This window comes from Elephas maximus, chromosome 9, assembly GCF_024166365.1.
Source record: "Elephas maximus indicus isolate mEleMax1 chromosome 9, mEleMax1 primary haplotype, whole genome shotgun sequence".
NCBI classification, from domain to species: Eukaryota; Metazoa; Chordata; class Mammalia; order Proboscidea; family Elephantidae; genus Elephas; species Elephas maximus.
This window is the reverse complement of record NC_064827.1, coordinates 28,971,433-28,993,157: the sequence shown is the minus strand read 5'-3', so window position 1 is coordinate 28,993,157 and position 21,725 is coordinate 28,971,433. Positions and strand designations below refer to the sequence as shown.

Sequence of the window (21,725 nt, the reverse complement as noted above, 5' to 3'; positions counted from 1 at the left end):
AGGGTTTCCCCTAGCGACCTTAGCGATCCTATACGACGGCAATGGGTGTTTGGGTTTTTTGAAGCTTCACAGGAGCAGATCGCGAGGTTTCTTCTCAGCAGAGCAGCTGGTAGGTTTGAACCTCTGACCTCCCTGCCAGCACGTCAATCGGTGCACCGCCAAGGCGCCTGTGCGCCCCCTTCCACAGCCTATTGCAAAACCGCCAAAGCCCACCTGAGCACCACCAACACTGGCCACCGGCCTCTCAGGGCCCCATAACCAAGGCAGAGCCCAGACAGGGCTCCCACGCCAGGCAGGGCCCTCCCCACCCAGGCCCGACACCCGCATCGAGACGTGGGCCCCACCCTTCAAGTCGGGCGGGCGTTGTGAGGGAGACGGAAGGCGGGGGACGCTGCCGAGAGCGACGCTCCGCCGAAGACCGGGGCGAGGGGCGGGGCTCCCGGGCCGCCGGTCACGTGTCGCGGAGGCGCGGGAGGGGTAGACGCTGGGCCGCCGGCGAGCGCACGCTGAACGCTGCCTGGGCTGCCAGAGCCGGCCGCGCGGACTCGCCTGACGCTCGCACTTCCTCTGCTGTCGGTCGGTGGGTGCGCGCCCCTTCCCTGCACCAGCGAGCTGGTCCCGGGAGCCCCAGCAAGCGCCCCAGCAAGGCTTCTCGGGCGCTCTGGGAGCCGCTGCACCGCTCCCGGTGGGGCTCTCGGGGTGGGGGGTCGGTTCCGGGGGTGCTGGCTGGGAAGGGGCGGTCTCTGGGACCCTTGCTTACGACCCTGGGTTTGGTTCCTTGAGGTTTCGTTTCTGCTAACGGTTTAGTGCAGTTGTTATTAAATCTCCTTTGGCTTGCATGCATGGCGGCTGGGTAACTTCCTATTTGTCCCCAAGTGACATTACTTAAAGGGAAACGGGTTAGAAAATCGTCTCAGAGCAGAAGTTTATGGGGTACACAGTCAGTGAGGCAGTCGGTACTGGCGCCTGACTTCCTCCTTCAAGTTGGGTCTCCAGGAGAAGAAACGCGTGTTCTCCGAATAGCTAATGCACGTACTCACTTGTAGTAGAACCGGGACCCTTAGTGGCAGGAGGGGGAACTGACTCGCCCGGAAGCAGCGGACAGCGGCTGTGCAGGTTTTTCCTCCCCACGTCCGAGGCGGTTTTGCGTGCGTGTGGGTCCTCGGGATTCTGAATTTACGCTTAAAACCGTCCCAAAATGTTTCTCAGCTCTTCGGAGTACGTCTCTCTCTTTGTGCTTAGTCTCCCCTAAACAAGTTTTAGTTCTTTCTCAGGAAGGTAAAATTAAATCCCGCCCAAGGCGCTCCAACTCTGTTAATTCTGACCCTGTGACCCCCCCAGGGGAATGTTGACTGACCTGGATGTCTTCTACTTGAAATCCCTCTTCCGTCTTAACAGGGATTTCAACGCAGCATGTTCGTGAACAGATACTGCCTTTCAAAGGGCATTTCTAGTACCCTGGCAAGAAGCAAGACACATGTGTCAGTAACTCTGCATTTCTTTGCTGGGTCTTTTTTTTTTTTTTAATAAATAGAGTTTAAACACAAGCTCTGATGCCTTACCTCAGAAGCTATTGCCCTTAGGAGAAGATTGAGAGAGGATTAGAAGAAGTACAGAGGACTACACTGATCTCATCTTGAATTTTGCTCTACTTGAAATTAGCATCTGCTTGGGTCAGGGAGAATACTGAGAGGGTCTCATCCCTCCCAGGTCCTGAAGTAAGTTTCTTTTCCACAGTCTCCTTTATCGAGGAAGAAAAATGGGATCTGTTGCAGTTGATCCACAACCGGTATGAATTTTAAATGTTTCTTGTCTTTTTTCCCGCCACACACGTTTTGAGAAGCTAACCCCTCCCCACAACCTTTGGTTGCAGAGTGTGGTGACCAGGGTGGCCAACCTGCCTTTGGTGAGCTCCACTTACGACCTGGTCTTCTCCGCTTACATCAGTACAAAGGATCAGCATCCCTACTTGAAGTCTGTGTGTGAGATCGCAGAGAAGGGGATGAAGACCATCACCTCCATGGCCGTGACGAGTGCTCTGCCCATCATCCAGAAGCTAGAGCCTCAAAGTGAGTTCTGATTTTTCCCTCAAGAGGCAGTCCAAGAGACTGGTCAAGGGTGAGCCAGGAGGTTCTTTACTGTAAATGCCAGTGTAATTGCTCTGAGCACACAGTGGTATGGTCAGGGATCCACAGGCTTTCCTGAGGCAAATACTGCGTTTACCTAGACACTGCCTGGTGACCCTGCTTGTCAGAGAAGGCCTGCTTCATAGCCATGGCAGATTTTTTTTTTCTTTAAATTTTATTTATTTTGTTGTTGTTAAGAATATATACAGCAAAATACTCACCAATTCAACATGTACCATTTAGTTACATTGATTAGCCATGGCAGATTTTCATGATACTTTAAAATAATCCGTCCCAGAGATGCTTTTTTTTTTTTTTTAAATTGAACACATACCAAAGATTTTATTAAACTCATTAATTTTGAGGGAGCCAGTAAGATGTTCAGTTTGGCTCAAGGAACATTTGAGGAGCTGGGGATTTATAAACGGTTTAAAAAAGTAATGTTAGGATAAGATTGCTAGGTTAGATACAAAATTGGTTAATATCCTACAGGTTCATAAACTGTAATCTTTGGGGTTATCTTTTCGACTGGACAGAAATTATTTGGGCCTCTGCCAGACAAAAATTCAGAAGTTAACCTCCCCCCCTACAGAGTTATACGAGACCCCAGTCAATAGAAAGCCAGTCGAAGGTACAAGCCCAGTTCTGCCCTGAAAAAACACCTAGAAATCTTTGCCTATTTTCGTATAATTCAGATTGTTGTTCTGTCAGCTCCATTTAAGCAGTGTGGTAGGAGCTGGTATTGCAAAGACAATTGAGTTCTCATTTACAGTAATAATACCTTGTGTTGTTTTAAATGTTTCCTTTAATTGTTGTTGACGCTAAATACTTTCCTATTTGTTGATTTATCTTTCCGTTTTATCCCATGTAAACTCTTAATTCATCTACTTTGAATGAAGCTGTGTACGTTTGGGCATTTAATAAATACATTTGGTTTGACTCTTTATGTGTTCTTAACAGAAAGCTTTTTTTTTTAAGTGTGGTTTAGATGAAGGTTTACAGAGCAGATTAGTTTCTTATTAAACAATTAATACACATGTTGTTTTGTGACCTTGGTTGCCAACTCTAGAGATGCTTTGATGGTGGCAACTGAGATCATAAGGGAAGCATGCAGTGGGTGAACTGAAATAACTGACCTCCTTGGGACCACACAGTGCACATGAACTGCCTTTTAAAATAACATCTGTATTGAGATATAATTCACATACCACACAATTCACCCATTTAAAGTGTAGAATCTATAGTAAAGAATGCCTGCCTTGAGCATTATACTCTTTTAAGATCTATCTGTATGGGATCAAATTGACAATAGCAACTCAGAGGATTAGATAGGAACTTTAGGGAGCAGTGAATTTATGTTAATGGGGGAGAAACAACTCAGAAAATGAGGGTGAGAATGGTTACATGACTGGAATGTAATCAGTGTCGCCAAATGGTACGTGTAGAAATTGTTGAATTAGTGTATGCTCTGCTGTATATATTCTCAACAACAACAAAATAAAATAAATTATGAAGAAGTATACAGTTAAATGATTTTTCACCAGTGGTGTATTCACAGGATTGTGTAAGCATCAGCACAGTCAATTTTAGAATACTTTCATCACCCCAAAAAGAAGCTTCATACTCAGCAGTCACTCCTATGTATGGTGGTTCCAATATTTCCATGTAACAGACTACTCCTGAATAAAGGTTTAAGTCTTTTCCCCAAATGCTTAACTCATGGACTCCTAGGTTTATAAGGGACCTCCAGAGACCAGGTATTTCAACTCTGCTATTCCCAAATGAATTTCGTACACAGAGGACTAGTGCTTGTCTTGATCATCATCTAGGAGGAAGCTTGGACTAAAATTTGGAACTTGTTAGGGAGATAGATCTAGAGTGTTATTAGTATACTCTTTTTCCTGGCGATACCTAGGGGACCCTACCCATACCCAAACATACACTAAATTTAGTATAAACCAAAACCAAACCCATTGCCATTGAAGTTGATTCTGACTCTTAGCAACCCTATAGGACAGAGTAGAACTGCCCTATAGGGATTCCAAGGGGTGGCTGGTAGATTCAAACTGCTGACCTTTTGATTAGCAGTCATAGCTCTTAACCACTGCACGACCAAAGCTTCAGATTTAGTATAGACAGGGATTAAAGAGGAGTCCCTGGGTGGAAAAAGTGGTTAAGCGCTGGGTTACTAAAGGTTGGCAGTTCAAACTCACCCAGAGGTGCCTTGGAAGAAAGGCCTGGTGTTCTACTTCTGGAAAGTCACAGCCAGGAAAATCCTATGGAGTGAAGTTCTACTCTGAAACGCATGGGGTCGCCATAAGTTAGACCGGACATGGCGGCAACTGGTAGGGATTAAAGTAGCATAGAAGTGCTGATCTTGAGGGAGTCTTCAGATCCTCATTCCCTGAATGAGGGTTCAGGTGAAGCCTAACTTCTTTTGGCATTAACTTTAGGGGCCATTTGATAAGGAGTTTCTTAGCCAGCTTCCTAGCTGACCTGTAGCTGCCACTTTCTGCTGCTCCCCCTCATTTTCTTGGCAGTAGAAATGAGTTGCCAACAACATGCCAAGCCTCCTCCTGTCTGGGCTAGGGAAACCAGGCAACATATGTTGTGGTAAATGAAAATATTCTTGCTATTTTTCTATAATAAGGCTGAAATTTAGGGCCTAGTAATGTGTATTCATTTCATGCCTACACTGTTAACTTTTTCCCCATTTGTGACTCTTCAGTTGCGGTTGCTAATACCTATGCCTGTAAACAGCTAGACAGGGTTGAGGAGAAACTGCCTATTCTGAATCAACCAACACACCAGGTAAGCTTGGGACCAAGTGTGGAGGCTTACCACTTTGCATATTTTCATGTTCTGCCGGTTTATCATAGGCTATGTGTGCCATACACAGGCATATACTTACCTGAAAGAATCACAGCTGCTTCCTTACCTTCCTGAACTGTTGTCAGGCTGCGTCTGGGAGGCAGAGAAGAATTAGCCACCTTTGGACTAGAATACTCTGTCTCATCTCTATCAGTTGGTGATTTTACCTCTGCAGATGGAAGGTATTCTCTCAAATAACTGATTTGAATCGGAATTGACTCAACGGCGACGGGTTATGGGGTGCTGGATAAATGCAGAGGTGCTATACTAGAACCTTTTCTAACTTGGCTTGGTGCAGTGTTGATAGGACTGACGACCATCCTGTGTGGACAGCGAGCCAATGCTGACAAAAATGATAGGCCTATCCATTCTGGTGATTCTTTGGTATAGACATGTCCTAGAATTTTCCTTCTAACTAAGCATACAGCATGACACACAGTAATACAAGGTAGGGAAAAATCTGACTCTGTGTCTTTTATAACCTAAATAGACAAGTTTAGTGTATAGCTTTTAGAATGTGTATATCTCTTTAAAAACTGATTATGCTGCTTGGGACTAACCTAATGAGGAAAGTTATTATTTTCTCCTTTGGGTATTTTCTTTAAATTTCACTAACTTGTAGGTAACATTATAAGTCAAGTTACCGTATTTAAAATTAACAACAACAAAAAATTGGATTGGGTTGTGGAAAGTTCTAGTAAATGGTAATCTGGAGAGGGTCTTCATTTGACGTATTAACAAATAGTTAAAGAAGGATTTACTTCATGCTGATATGGGGTGGGAAGAGGGGGCTAACCTTAGCTTCATCTTCGTTTCCTCACTGGATTTGTGTGACTCTGGAATGAGCTATATAAAACCTCGTAATCTCACCAAAAGATAAGTTACCACTTTGCTTCTTCCTGTGATCTTTTTTTTTTCTGTCTGTCTTTAACTATACACCTGTAAGTAAATGTTGGCATTTGTACTACGCCCTGAACATTTAGTTTTTAATGTAGACTTTTATCTTCTAAGACATTTGAATTTGTATTTAGTTATAGCCCTTTTAAACAACTCCCTATGTAAGAAAAAAAAATACGAAGTTCCAGATGGACTTCTTAACCAAATCTGACTTATCCCAAACTAACATGTCTACACAATTGTGTATTTAATCCACGTAACCATTTTGGGCAGTATATTTATTTCACAGGTAACAAAACTTGATACTTGGAAGTAGTCACTTAGACCAGGACGTAAGTGTCATAGCTTTATTTGGGCTGCAGTCTAGTGTTCTTTGGCCTCCAATCTGACATGGTAGGTAGCCTGTAGAAAGTCACTGTAAAAAACCCATATATCTTGTGTACCATAACAACGTGTGGTATTCCTTCCTCCTGCCATAGAGGGAAATTTTTTTTCTCTTGCTTGCTTCATAGGATGATGACACTAGGCATATTAATTTACACTATTTTGTAAGTATCTCAGGAGCATGGCTGGATTATACCAGAAGACATTTGCCCGTTCATTGTATTTCACCTTGCTTGTGAGGAGAAGAAACTTAATATCTTAAAATGTTTTTGCAAAATAACCTGGTACCATGAATCATTTACCTTGTGTTTAAAAAAAACAAAGTGAGTGACTTGGAAGAAAAAAAAGGCTTACTTTTTAAATGTAAATAGTTAACTTATTTTTATATTCACATGCAAGAGGTTAATATTAACTATTAGCTGTTCTTCATGGAGTTAGCTCTTCATGGAATATTAGTGCCTGAAAGGACACTTTAGAGAATAACTAAACTGTAGGCTTTATCTCGCCCCATTTAGTCATATAACTAGAATTATGGAACTGCTGTAAGTGTCCTTGTAATAAAGTTTTTAAGTGGAAAGGGTTGTGATAGTTGTTATCCTTGTCTCAAATTCTCGCCTTTACCGCCCCCTTTGTGTAGGACCTGAAGGAGGGCACAGTAGGGTTAAAACCATTTCTTCCTCTCATAATAAAAATGGTATTAAGTCAGGATCTAGGTTTTCAGTCCACATTTCATGCGTGATCTTGGACAAGTCGCTGGTTTATGAAATGACTTTGAAAACTTTATGTTCTATACCTAAGATATGACTGTAGGAAATCTTTCATGTGTCCCCTCCCCACTCTCCAATATAGGGAGCAGAACTATCCAAGTAAGAGTTAGCTTACTTGGATTGGGAGCTTAGACTACTGTTCCTCCAATCAGCTGCTTCCTTCCTTCCCTTGCAGCAACTCAGAACACACACCGGTTTACTTCCCCAGTATCAGTGTTTAGTAGTAGACATACCTGTACCTGAACCCTTTGCTGTTGAGTCGATTCCGACTCATAGCGACCCTAAAGGACAGAGTAGAACTGCCCCATAGAGTTTCCAAGGAGCGCCTGGTGGATTTGGGCTGCCGACCTTTTGGTTAGCAGCTGTAGCACTTGACCACTATGCCACCAGGGTTTCCGTTGTAAACATATCGTGTAGTATTTGAGAGGAACTGAACTCAGTCAAGCATGCCAGGTATGATTGTGTTGTTGCATAAGCACAAAGGGGGGGAATCTTTTGTGCCAGTCTGTATCTTTTCCTTTACATGTGAGCAAAATGGGAAAACCAACCAGCCATGCCTCTAGGCTACCTTTGGGTATCATGGTTGGAGCTTGGGTAGGATGGTGGTTTGGAAATCCTGTGTAAGTGACAGGGATGGAGTACTGTCATCTCTGCTTAGGTGTTGTCCACAGACTTGTGTGCAAAGGATTGGGCATGCATCATGGTACGTATGTCTGAGAGTATGTATGCATGCAGGAACTGCTTCCAGTATAGTAAGCGTGTCAACATGGAAAATGCCATTCTTCTTTAGAGTAACCAACTCCTCTACCTCACTATTCGTTCATTTAATAAAAAACAAATAAATAAACAAAACTGAACACTTTAAAAACTTGATGAATTTTATTTCCCTTTACCTCATTTGTTCTTCCAACAACAACCCTTGCAGACTGGTAGGTAGGGCAGATATACGTGATGAGGAAATCGAGGCTCACTCAAGCTTAGTGACATGCCCAAGACTCCAAAGCTAGAGAGTGCCAGTGCCAAGTTTCTTACTTAACTCTTCAACTGTGCTATATTAATGAAGACCTTCAGTGTGTGTTAATGCCCATGCTTTTCACCCACTAAGTGATCTTCCTCTCTATTTGTAGGTTGTTGCCAATGCCAAAGGTGCAGTGACTGGGGCGAAAGATGCTGTGACCACTACTGTGACTGGGGCCAAGGATTCCGTGGCCAGCACAATCACTGGAGTAGTGGACAAGACCAAAGGAGCGGTGACTGGCAGTGTGGAGAGAACCAAGTCTGTAGTCAATGGCAGCATTAACACAGTCTTGGGAAGTCGGATGATGCAACTGGTGAACAGTGGAGTAGAAAACGCACTCACCAAATCAGAGCTACTGGTAGACCAGTATCTCCCTCTCACCCAGGAAGAGCTAGGTAATTAGATTTTTGTGTTAAGATAATGTTTTATATCTTAAAGCAATCCTTTTTAACAGCTTCATTGAGATATATTTTATGCACTAGAAAATTTGCCTGCTTTCAGCCAAATTTATAGAGTTGTGCAGTCATCACCACAATCCAGCTTTAGAACATTTTCATCACCCCAAAAAATCCCTCATGCCTATTTGCAGTCAGTTGCAGTTCCCACCACCAGTCAACTAATTATCTACTTTCTGTCCTATAGATATGCCTTTCTTTTTTTAAATTTTATTTTATTATGGCTTTATATGTGTATCTCAAACCAAACCCATTGCTGTTGAGTTGGCTCTGACTCATTGTGACCCTACAGGACGGAGTAGAACAGCTCATAGGGTTTCTGTAGTCTTCACAGAAACAGATGACCACATCTTTCTGCTGGTGGATTTGAACTGCTGACCTTTTGGTTAGCAGCTGAGTGCTTAACCATTGTGCCAAATATTACACAAAATTTGCCATTTTAACCATTTTTAAGTTTACAATTCAGTGGCAATAATTACATTAACAATGTTGCACAACTTTGACCACTATTTCTAAAACTCTCTTATCACCCGAATCAGAAACTCTGTACCTATAAAGCTAGGTTTGTCTTCTTAAAGCAATCTTGTTTCACACTGAATTATACATACTAAGTTTTGAACGTTAGGAGAAAGTTTAGCCTAGATAAACGATTCTCTTTAAATGGATTGTCTTTAATGGGCTGCTTTACAGAATCGTTAAACATTTAGTGCCTACTATGTGCCGGGTAAAGTCCCTGGTGGCGCAAATGGTTTGCACTCATCTACTAACCTAAAGGTTGGCAGTTTGAACCCACCCAGCAGCACTGCAGAAGAAACGTCCTGGGCATCTGCTTCTATAGAGATGACAGCGGAGAAAACCCTATGTAGCAGCTCTACTCTGTAACATATGGGGTTGCCGTGAGTTGGAATCGACTCGATGACAATGGATTTAGTGTAGTTTATGTGCTGGGTACTGTGTTGTCCAAGAAGCACATTCTAGTGAGAAGGGACGTGTGGATGAAAATGTCAGTACAGTGAAATGTTCAGGTGGTCAAGCCCAGCAGGAGACATGAGCAGTCTTGGGGAAATGAATGCACAGTTGGTAGGCGTGAGGGTAGAATCGACAAAGTCAAGGCCTGGGTTAGAGTCCAGGCCTTGTCCCCTGTCGTTGTGCTCCTTTTAAATTTTTGTCCCTCTTTTCTAACCTCAGAAAAAGAGGCAAAAAAGGTCGAAGGATTTGATACGGTTCAGAAGCCAAGTTACTATGTTCGATTGGGATCTCTGTCTACCAAGCTCCGTTCCCGTGCGTACCAGCAGGCTCTCAGCAGGGTTAAAGAAGCTAAGCAAAAAAGCCAAGAGACCATCTCTCAACTCCATTCTACCATTAACCTGGTGAGTAAAACTTCATTTTAAGATAATCTGAAGTGAGTTCATTCATCTCAAAGGGTGAGATTAAAGGTAATCATGAAATCTAGGAGTTTTAAATGTTTCTTTAGGAACAACCCAATAGAAAAATGGGCAAAAGGCATACAATCAATTCATAGAAAAGGAAGTATAAATAGCTCAAATGTATGAAATGATGCTAACCTTACTCTTACATAAAATAAATACAGATACTTCTATTGTCTTATCACACTGGCAAAATTTGATGCTGTTGGCAAGGGTGTAGACAAAGGCGCACTGGTATACTTCTGGAGAATTTAAGGAACAGATTCAAGGGATCGATTGGCAGTACGTAGGAAAATTACAAACAGACCTATACTTTGAGCAATTTTGCTTTGAGGAATTTATCCTACTAATACTAGTTTGAATTTGCAGAAGACTGTAAGCAATGCATGCCAACTAATAGAGGACTAACTGAATTGAAAGATCACAATAGACTACTGTGTAGTGATGAAAGATTGCCAAGTTACAGAACAGTGTGTTCTGCACTACCACGAGAAAGTGGTTCCTTCCTGGAAGGGGAAATAGGTGGCTGACAATAGGGAAAAGGAAGGTTGAACTCCTTACTCTTTTACTTTACACATAAACAAATTAAATTTTAGTTGCGTTAGCTGTGATAAACTGGAGGTAAATTGGGGAACAGTGGTTTAATAGTTATATAGAGGCAGATGGCATGGTGGTCAAAGTGCTTGGCTGCTAACCGAAAGGTCAGTGGTTCAAACCCACCACCGCTCTGCAGGAAAAAGATGTGGCAGTCTGCTTCTGTAAAGATTTACAGTCTCAGAAATCCTATGGGGCAGTTCTACCCTGTCCTGTAGGGTCGCTGAGTCGGAATCATCTCAGCGACAGTGGGTTTGGTTTCGATTTCGGTTTAGTTACTACTGCTTGGCCGACTTACTCATATTGATACTAATTGGCAGTGACAACAGGGATGGTTTTCCTTAAACACTTACAGAAAGTCATGGATTTTGTGTCACATGATTTATATCAAGTATCTGAGCATAGGTTAACTTGACTGTCTAACTTCTATGTTCCTTTGTCTTATTGTGTTCTAGATTGAATTTGCCAGGAAGAATGTGCATGGTGCCAACCAGAGAATTCAGGATGCTCAAGATAAGCTCTACCTCTCATGGGTGGAGTGGAAGAGAAGCATTGGCCATGACGACACTGATGAATCCCACTGTACTGAGGTAAGAAAACTGCAAAAGTTCTCCTCAGACTTTGCATTTCAATTTTTCCTTAATTCCTCTTGTAGTACTCTTCCCTATCAAAGACCTGAACACTACTCTGTGCATAAAGTTGCTTGTTATGTGACAGGAAAGCAAAACTGGGGAGACACTTTATCTCCCAACCTACAGATATATATATATTGCCCCAAATGGGGTACAACTAAATGAGAAACATGGGTCTTTCCCTCATACTGAGTACAGATTAGCAGGGGGATACAGGCAGTTATGCCATTTGAGTGTTTGTGTGACAGTATAATACAGATGCTAGGAGAATATACAGGAAAGGTACCTAACTCAGCCTTGGAGCGGGGTGGGTGAGTCAGATGGCTTCCTAGAAGAGATGACCTAAACCAAAAAACCAAGCCCATTGCCATCGAGTCAGCTCTGACTCATGGCAACTCCATGTGTTACAGAGTAGAACTGCTCTGTAGGGTTTTCTTGGCTATAATCTTTACTGAAGCAGATCAAAGCTGACTCCTAATGAGTGAATAAATTAGATGAAAAGGCAATAAGTAGGGCTCGTGTTCCAGGAGTCCCTGGTGGCACAGACAGCTAAGGAATCAGCTACTAGCTGAAAGGTTGGCAGTTCGAACCCACCCAGAGACTCCTTGGAAGATAGACCTGGCAGTCTGCTGCCGAAAGTTCACAGCCCTTGAAAACTCTGTGGGGCAGTTCTTCCCTGCACACTGGGCGTTGCCATGAGCCAGGGTTGACTTGATGGCAACTAACAACAGTATTACAGACGGTGGAAATAGCATGTTGTAGTCCTGGAAAGTGGTTCTTTGGGTCTCCAAAACTATTATACATCTGCCTTCAAAATAAATATTAATTGATTGTTCATAACATATTATCTTATTTCAGGAGAGAATATCTAAATTGCCCTACTAACACAGTATGTTTTCATTCTGTCTAGTCTCCCCCTGCCTGTTAGATTTCTTAAGCTTAAGTTGATGAAGTTGGGAGACTTAGGCACTAGTTCAAATCCCCATACCAGTCGTTAACTGGAACAACTTACTTAAACCCTAAGCTTATGTTCATACATCTATACCATGTGAGTCGTTGGTATGAGGATTTTTAAAAAAGCAAAGAAACTGCATATACGTGTTGGACACATAACCAGTTTACTGTCATTGAATTAATTCATACGTAGCACCATTGGATCCCAGCTAATTCTTTAATTTGTCTTATTTTTAGCACATTGAGTCACGTACCCTTGCTATTGCCCGCAACCTGACTCAGCAGCTCCAGACCACGTGCCACACCCTCCTGTCCAACATCCAAGGTATACCTCAGAACATTCAAGATCAAGCCAACAGCTTGGGGGTCATGGCAGGTGACATCTATACAGTGTTCCTCAATGTTGCCTCCTTTAAGGAAGTGTCCGATGGTCTTCTCACTTCTAGCAAGGGGCAGCTACAGAAAATGAAGGCATCTTTAGACGATGTTATGGATTATCTTGTTAACAACACACCACTCAACTGGCTGGTAGGTCCCTTTTATCCTCAGCTGACTGAGCCTGAGAATGCCCAGGCCCAAGGTGCAGGGCAGAACAAGGCCTACCAGCAGGCCCAGGAACCTGAGCACAAAACACATTAAACTTGTCCCTGTCATCTGTGCAAGGTATAGCCAGCCAGATGATACTTTCTGTTATATTGAAATTAATGTGTTAGACAAATTGAAATTGGGGAAGCAGGTAGCTAGAAAAAAAGGTCCTCCATTATAGTTTCAGCAGGATAAAGAGCTGTAAGGTTTCTGGCATTAGCAGATATGTTCTCTTGTTTACCTGGCTGGTACGAAAAGGATGAGAAACTTGTCAGAACCTAGCCAGAACTCACTAAAAGTTCAAGTGCAGTTACGGTCTCATTCTGTGGCCATTGTGTTGCCACCATTTCTGTATGTTTATACTAAATAAAAAAACCTTCAAGTGGGCTGTGGTATGAATTGATGTCTGCTCTGGTTTTGTCTGAGCAGGCCTTATCACTGATTTGCCTTATAATGCATGCTTGTACAGCTTGGCTTTAATTTTTTATTTCTCATAAAGGAATTCCATCTTTGAATTAATAAAATTCACTGAAGAATAGATCAGTTTTATGCTGTTTGTTCCATGTGCTTTGTGTGTTGCTTTCATAGAGCCGCTTGTTCTGCGTAGCAGGATTACTAAAACACATACACGAATTCCATTTGGTCTGTTGTGTAAATTTGGCAGGGTGATAACATTGGAAGACTGTTGTTAAAAATGGAATGTTTGATAACAGGTCTTAAATTAAAAGCTGATGTGCATATTAGAATTTTACTAGGTGATGTTTGTTCCCGTTATTTGCCAATTTACTGGACCCCTGAGATTGGGCATCTAAGCCAGTAGAAGGATCTACTCATAGCTGACGGCCCTGCTGAAAATGAATCAAAGCTGAAAGGAAGTGAGTGACTATTTTCATCAGTCTCACATAAAGGCAGTAAGCATTTCTCACCCAAGGACAACTTGAAGTATGAGCCCTAGAATGAGATCATTCAGCATCCATTTTCAGCTGAATTTAACTTACGGTGTTGTTTTGGATGAAAGTCGCTATCTTGAATTGTCGGTGAGGTACATTTAGAAGACCATGGGCAAATAATAAGACGTAAAAGGACTCTGGGACCCCTACAGAAAAGGGTCCTTACGTCTCCTACCTAAGGTTGTAGTCCAGGCTTCTAGCCCCCTCAGTGTTGGTCAATTATTTAGGAAATAAGCCGCAGTATATCAAACTATTTAAAAAAAAAAACCAAATCATAAAAAAAAAAATAGAGCTACATGCTTCTGCTTGACCATGCATGCTAAAAAGGTAAAAAGGGCTGCCCTTCAGCAGACCTGAAGTCCAAGTCAAATTCATCTCCTCTTTCTGCCCTGGCTCACCTCTTTTCTCCCGTGAAAACGAAGCAGCACATAATTTTACACATACCTTTGGTGTGAACGGGTCTGTCAAAACTTGTTATCAAGTTATGGGACTAAGTTTTTCCTCTCAAGATAATTTCAGGAATCAGTAAACAGGTGAGTTGAGTTGGAAGGCAGGGAATCACTGAAATACTTGAAGACTGCTCTTTATTTTGCAGCCAAGAAGCTTCCAGCTCCTGGGAAGGGTGGGTTTTCATGATTTATGGGCTTCCAGGACACAGCCTGTTCATTTGCCTGCCTGTCTCTAGTGGCTGGCACATTCTAGAGCCTCTGCTTCTTACAAAAAAAAAAGTTTTTTTCGTAGTCCGTATCCAACACGCACCTACCCTTTTGCCTCAAAACTCAGGCTGTTATTTTGTGGTTTATTTTAATTGGCTGGAAAAATCATATGTTACAGCTATCCACATGCTTCCTTGTCCTGGACATACACCTTTATGTTCCCCTGTTATAAGAATTTAAATGACAGCTGAATTCTTGTGAAAAGGATACAGGTCCCAAAGGTATGCATGATACACAACATACAATGCAGATCACTCTTGGGTCCACACAAGGAGCGCCAGCCCTTGCTTTTTGCCATGAGCTTGCACATTGGTTTTGTCTGTGTGTTTCCAGTTTGTGCCTATGTTTGCTACGCTCAACTGTCAACATGTCTCAAAATTTGTGTCGTCCTTGTATCTTGCAGTTTTACTGTGTGTAACTCGGCAGTTTTAGTTTAACAGACTTTTTCTCAAGGAGGACGATTCTTTTGAGAGAAAAAGCTGACTAAACCTAGTGCAGTATCTAACCATGCAAGATTCTTAAATATTTGGCTGAATGAAGCCTGGCCCGGTGCTCTCAGCATGGATGAGAACACATTGTCTTTCAGTGAGCCTTCTCCTGCCCGCTCTGCCAATACCAGTGATTATTGACTGGGGAGATGGATTATCAACTCTCTTCTGAGAGTTCAAGGGTTTTTTTGTCCTTTGCATGTAATAATAATATGGACTTCCTGGTTAGTCCTGGGCAAAAAATCAGAGGAACACAGTGTAATAGCCATTAATGTCTGAGCCTTAGTTTTCTCATCTGTAAAGTAAGATGAATGATGCCTGAACATCTGAAGTGGTTGAGGATGAGGTGTCTTTCTAATTTGCATAAGGGTAGGATGTGGACTAGTGGTGGTCCTGTAGGATGCAGCCTACCCTTCCAGGACAAAGTGGAGGGTGGGGCCACTAGAGGCCAGGAAGCACCATCTGTGGGACAGTGACAAGTAGTATCTAACTGACCGGTTCAAGTTGCCAGTTAGGTGTGAGTACATGATACTAGATCATGATTAGAAAAATATATCTACTTTGAAGAAGTGTTATAGATATTGAAGAACGAATGAAGTAAAAAGGAAAATACTAAAATTTAGTTTCCCTGAGATACCCCTTTTAGAGTACTACGTAGCTCATGGGCGGGGGCAGGAAGGGAAATAGTGAGGGGAGAAAGAAGAAGGAACAACGTATTTGTGCACAAATGTTTAAGAAATTGAGTCTAAACGATGTCTGGGAGAGCAGGTGTGGGAGATGGACAGGAAGGCCTGCCATCAGTGCCCTCGGTGGCACTGGGACTAGTCCCACTGGGCCTCTGTTCTGATCCAGCTCCTTAATATGCATAGGTGATGCAGATTAGGGAGATATGAAATCTAATATAATGAAATGCTTTGAATCTCATAGAGAAGGCTAGTCTTGTAGAATAGACCTTCTAGGTTCTTTGGCTTTTTACTGATGACAGGAAAATGCTTTCTGAGAGAGCCATGTAAAAGATGTTAGAGCATATTATCCTATAATACGTACATTTTGGCCTAACATTGAAAAACCTACTTGGTACATTCACTGGGTAGTCAATGTGGATATGTAGGTAATTATATTATTATAGATATGTAGCTGCATTAACAAAATGGTTCTATTCAATATTTGAGTTTCTAATAGTGTAAGGCATAAACTCTTCTGGAAATGTAAAATGTCCTCAAAAAACTTACAGTTTTAGGGAAAGATTGTTGATGAATATTTGAATGATATTCTGGTATAGAATGCTGTTTGCCCGTTACCATTAATGGCCCTCGGCTGCTGATTTTCCAACTCCCTGCCTTTATTACAAAATTAACATGCCAAATATGGCACTTCAACAGAAGGCAGTATAGGAATGGCAGGGCAGCAATTTGAGTTTCAAGTTTTCTTGACCGAAGCAAAAGAGAATGCCGACTTAGATTTTCTTTAAAGGGAGGATAAAATGTCTAAAGACTTCCAGAACTTAAGGAAATGAGGAAGGTGGTAGACAGTGTTGTTAATCGACATCTTACAAAAGTGTAATAAAAAAACGGACTTTTGTGTAAATATCCTTGAGGAAGAGTTTCCGTTTAAATTATAATTTACCATTAATAAGAGCAGATATTGACTAGTATGAATCAAGCACTTTCCTTTTTCATTGTCTGCTACACAGGAAAGAGCCCTGGTGGCATAGTAGTTAAGCACTTGGCTGCTAACCCAAAGGTCAGCAGTTCAAACCCACCAGCCACTCCACTGGCAGTCTACTTCTGTAAAGATTTAGTCTTGGAAATGCTATGGGGCCTTTCTGCCCTAAGGGTCACTGTGTGTTGGAATTGACTCAGTGGCAATGGGTTTGGTTTGGGTTATACTACATAGGCTAGAGCATGGAAAAACTCAGCTAAGGAGGCAGCAGACACATCTATCAGACCAAGTCCTCTGTGTAAAATGGCTCAAGTGATCTCTCTGCGGATAAAATCATGTTGTTTTTCAGGGAGCCTTCCCCTGCCCGCTCTGCCTATGCCAGCGAATATCAACTTGGGAGACTAATAAAATGTAGATTCCTGAGTCCCACCCCTTCAGAGTCTAGTTAGTCATCTAGAGGTAGGACCATGCATCCAGTTTTAAAAAGCACCCATTAAAAAAACAAACAAAAACATCCCTAGTGATTCTAATGCAGGTGACTGACTAATCATACTTTGAGAGCAATGAAAGCTTTTAACCAGAAACAAGAATAGGGATAGGGTTAATTTTTTTTTTTTTTATGATGAGAACGATTTGCTCAACTTGAAGAATCTAATCAATGTCATTGAATTGTATGTGTAGAAACTGTTGAACTGTTGTATGTTCTGCTGTGTATATTTTCAACAGCAACAACAAAATTGTTTTTTAAAAAAGGAAATTAAAATTAAAAAAAATGAGGCTAGCGTTACCTGTAGCCCTTACTCAACAAACAAGACCCTCAATGTGGGCTCCATAAAATGTCTTATTTTAAAAAGACTTACTTCCTGATGAACCTGCTCAAATGAATCAAATACACAGGGGTTAACACTGACTAGGTGAATGTTACCCAACAGTTATCAAGAATCATTTTAATTGTGTTGTGATCAGTACTAATCTGCTCTCTAGGCTGAGAGTTCTAACTGCTTCCTTGCACTGTTGGTCGCCAAGGACAAAGCATCCGTGTAAAAGAGGGTATTCCTACTTTATCACTGAGGCAGGGGGTGTGCATCTAGTCTACTCAGCTGGGCCAAATTCTTCGGGTAAAAGGTAAAGAGAGAATAAAGCAGAACCAAGATACTCCTGATCCTTCTAACTTGGAAACACATAATCAAGCTGCATAAATAACCTATTATGAACAGTGAGAGGTTTCTGTCAAAATCCAACTCCATCAGGGTTAGTCTTACGTATTTAGTGTTGTAACTAACCGTTACCACTTTGCACGACCCTTTTATCAACCTGTACGTTAGAATTACTTTTATACAAACAAACCAAAATTTTAGTTTTTCTCTTTTCACTTTATTAGTTCTTTATTAATTAGATATTGTTTTAAAATAAATCAGTATTCCTGATCCTCTGTCACGTTTACAGGCACTGCATGCACACTCACCTATAGCAGCCACCGAAACCCCCCCAGTTGGTGTTGCTGTTCCTTTAGTAGCCCCACCCATGCTGGGCCCTTGGCCACCACTAGCCTACCTTTATGCAAACTAGAAAAAGGCCCCCTATCCTCAACATGCTTTAGTGCCACTCCCTGGAAAACTGTCATAACGAATATGCAGATCTGTGAAGTCTATCATACGAAAGGTACTCCATAAGATTGCATGGTATACAAACCGCAGAAAAATTTATGCTGTGTTCAGGGCATCCTAGCATGGTTTTCTTGAATAGAATATCCTGCTGGTTTCCTGTCCTTGCTAGGAGGGACTATAGTTACCTGATGAGTTCCCCAGTAAGCATCTGATTCTGAGTTGGGCCTCCATCCCCCATGGGCATTGTCAGTAAGAGACACTTTACATGCCTACTTTGAGATTCCATAACTGTATTTTCCATTTTTGTCAATGGAAAAGAGATTTAATTTAGAAATCTGTGAAATGGTTCTACTTGTGCCACATTTCTAAAAACCCCACGAAATGGTTAGGCAAGACCACCAGATTATAAATTAAAGTTACCATGGAAACTTGATAGATTGTAATCACCTCTTAGCTGTCCCACCCTCCCCTCTTTCCTTCACAGCCTTCAAGTAGGCTTTAGTGATAGCTAGGGATAATGGGAATTAGACCTCTCAATCATCCCGGATGTATGGTAGGCAGATTAGTCATCTAGCTCTCCTAAACTATTTCGGGACTAGAGGTACTTCTTTTGATAATGGAGCTGGGGTAACTCTTCTCCTAAAAGCCTGCTGTCTTTCCAAAAAAGTATGTGGGACCTCCAGCCTCCTGCGAAGAACTATAGTTTAGGTCAACAGTATATGGTCTGTAGTTGACTTTTGAGGTTCAGTGGGGGTATTTAAGGAACTAAAAATAATAAAAGCTACTGTTTATTGAGCTATCTTTATTCCCCACCTACAACCCAATCAGGATTTTCCTTATCTGAGGGATAAGGAAACTGAGGTTGAAAAGGTTGATGCATGCAGGATGGGAAGATAGTCCGACAATCTTACTGATGTCAAAGGCCCTATTTTTTCCATTTTAGCACTCTAGAACTCTGATAGGAAAAGACTGCAGCTTGCGTCCTTGTTTGGGGCCCAGAAAATCCCTCTTCTTATATGCTTTTGTGTCATAGCTTTCTATTTTACTAAAAATGAATAGAATGATATTGGATGTCAAAATATACCTTTAATAGAAATAGTTCAGAGATAGCTAAGCAAGGCACGTCTTTTAACACAAAAAAGTTAAAACTGCAAGAGTTGTTTGCCTAACGGTGCCCTGAACCCATTCATGTAAGCATTGCTGGCTTTTGTTGATGTCAGGCTGGATATGATCTTTACAAAGTTAACGTTCATGAAGAGCTAAGGTGCAGCTTGATCTCCCTGAACTGAAAGCCTCAGGAGGAAACAGTGGACATTTGTACCTCAGCCTGCATACCCCTCTGAGCACTTGACTTCTTAGGAGGTGCAGTAAGGGCCACAAACAGGCAAAGCGCCCAATGAACAAAGCAAGAATCTCTCTACTTGCGTGTGTTTTAAGGGATTTGTTTGTTGTTTGTTTTGTTTTGTCTCTGTTAGGTAGTCAGCTATTTTTTTCTATGCTATCAAGATTTCAGTCTTATATCAAGATTCTAGTAATATACCTTACTAATTTTCTCCTTTTCACTGGAGATTGGTTAAGAACTTATCAAAATTGTATGTAAGAGTCAATTGAGCTTCTTAGCCCTAAAGCCTTTCCTATACAGGGGAGAGCCAGGGCTTTGTGATGCCTATTTCAACTGTTAAAAGACCTTTTCTTTCTTCAGTTCATGGACATCTGAAGAGTTTATATTATTAGAAGTCAGACTTATGGATAAGGGACATTTTATTATTTTAAAAAGAGTAATAGATTAATAGATAGTAGACAAATCACCAGAAATGTTTTATATCTTTTTTTTTCGAGCCTCCATTTAATAGGTTACACCAGCAGTTTCCATTTAAAGAGAAATTTCCTTAGTGCTTTTATAATATGAGTGAATTGTGGGGAAAAAAAAAAAAAAAGACTACACAAAATCTTTTCAGAATGCACAGTTATAGATAAAGCAAAGTTTACCCACATGCAGTAATTAATGTCTCCATGACCTCACAGGGGCCAGTGGCTCATTTCGTTAGTATTTGTTTTAATATCTAAGATTCTTCTCTTACAGGTGTTTGATTTCACCCCCATAGACTTGACTTCTGAGACGGATGAAATTCCAGACATTATAGCTTTGGAAGAGGATGGCTCAGATCATTCACATTGTAATGGCTCTGTCCTTACAGGGCAAAATGTTGCATAACTAACAAAAAAATACTCCTTTTGGTTGAATATGCAGTGTATGTTACATTAAAGTTTATGTTTGCTCATGTGTTCATTGCTGAGGCTTTGGGGAGTGTTAATCTATTTTTTTTGGGGGGGGGCGCCACTTGGCCTTAATTGCAATGGAATCTTGCTTGATAGGCACTTTTGTAAGAGATCCTAATACTATGTCCATGTATCATTTTATTTCATTTTTCAAAATATAGTCACTGAAATGCCTGTAATAAAGATTGAGCTGAATAATCTTGAATCAGAGTAATTTTTTTTTTTTTTTTTTAAAGAAGCTGATGCAGGAGGAATTTATTGTTTTTTGACCTACCAGGATTCATTCCTGCTTCATTTGGCAACAGTACCCTTGTGTCTTTTGGGGGTCGTAGTAGGTCTGCCAGTTAAGGTTTTTTGTTTTTCCCTAGCTGAGGGGTGGGCATGTGACCCAAAGCTGGCCAACCAGGAAGACACATAGCATGGTGTGTGTCTTAGTCATCCAGTGCTGCCATAACACATATACCACAAGTAGGTAGCTTTAACAAACAGAAGACTATTCTCTCACAGTCTAGGAGGCTAGAAGCCCGAACTCAGGGTGCCAGCTCCAGGGAAAGGCTTTCTCTGTCAGCTCTGGAGGATGGTCCTTGTCATCTGTCATGGATTGAATTGTGTCCCTGCAAAATATGTGTCAACTTGGTTAGGCCATGATTCCCAGTATTTTGTGGTTGTCCTCCATTTTGGGATTCAGGTAGAATTTTAACACCCTTACCTAAGGTCACATCCATGATCCAATGTAAAGGGAGCTTCCCTGGAGTGTGGCCTGCACCACCTTTTATCTTACAAGAGAAGAAAGAGAAGAGAGCAGAGAGGAGGGGACCTCAAACCATGAAGAAAGTAGTGCCTAGAGCAGAGCACATCCTTTGGACCTGAGGTTCCTGCACAGAGAAGCTCCTAGTCCGGGGGAAGATTGATGTGAAGGCCAGTAGAGAGAAAGTCTCCTGTTGGAACTGATGCCCTGAATTTGAACTTTAGCCTACTTTACTGTGAGGAAATAAATTTCTCTCTGTTAAAGCCATCTACTTGTATTTCTTTTATAGCAGCACTAGATGACCAAGACATCATCCATCTTCCCCTGGTCTAGGAGCTTCTCAGCACAGGAAGCCTGAGTCCAAAAGACATGCTCTGGTCCCAGTGCGGCTTTCTTGGTGGTAGGATGTCCCCCAAGTCTCTCTGCCCTCTTCTCTCTTTTATATCTTGAAAGAGATTGACTCAAAATACAACCTTATCTTATAGATTGAATTCTGCTTCATTATCATAATTGCCTCTAATCCTGCCTCATTAACATCATAGAGGCAGGATTTACAACACACAG

General features: G+C 41.7%; 1 protein-coding gene across 2 annotated transcripts; it reads left to right on the top strand.

The window, feature by feature from the left end:
* The first annotated feature begins 496 nt into the window (after nucleotides 1–496).
* Nucleotides 497–20,617, top strand: PLIN2 (perilipin 2). Of its 2 annotated transcripts, XM_049895973.1 has the most exons (9): nucleotides 497–580; nucleotides 1,738–1,789; nucleotides 1,874–2,069; nucleotides 4,855–4,937; nucleotides 8,173–8,458; nucleotides 9,707–9,888; nucleotides 10,995–11,129; nucleotides 12,363–12,653; nucleotides 20,217–20,617. In XM_049895973.1, exons 2-9 carry the CDS (start codon nucleotides 1,760–1,762, stop codon nucleotides 20,346–20,348), a joined length of 1,335 nt encoding a protein of 444 aa, XP_049751930.1. In that variant the 5' UTR covers nucleotides 497–580; nucleotides 1,738–1,759; the 3' UTR covers nucleotides 20,349–20,617. The 2 variants fall into 2 exon arrangements, with proteins under 2 accessions (XP_049751930.1, XP_049751932.1); XM_049895975.1 differs by lacking the exon at nucleotides 20,217–20,617 and having other exon boundaries at nucleotides 12,363–12,853.
* The last annotated feature ends 1,108 nt before the right edge of the window (nucleotides 20,618–21,725 follow it).

What these genes read in the sequence shown, in the direction of transcription:
- PLIN2 (XM_049895973.1), top strand. Translation starts at nt 1,760, where the DNA reads ATGGGATCTGTTGCAGTTGATCCACAACCG. An exon ending in TGAATCAACCAACACACCAG is followed by an intron (nt 4,938 to 8,172) that starts GTAAGCTTGGGA and finishes CTCTATTTGTAG; the next exon opens with GTTGTTGCCAATGCCAAAGG. An exon ending in TCTCACCCAGGAAGAGCTAG is followed by an intron (nt 8,459 to 9,706) that starts GTAATTAGATTT and finishes TTCTAACCTCAG; the next exon opens with AAAAAGAGGCAAAAAAGGTC.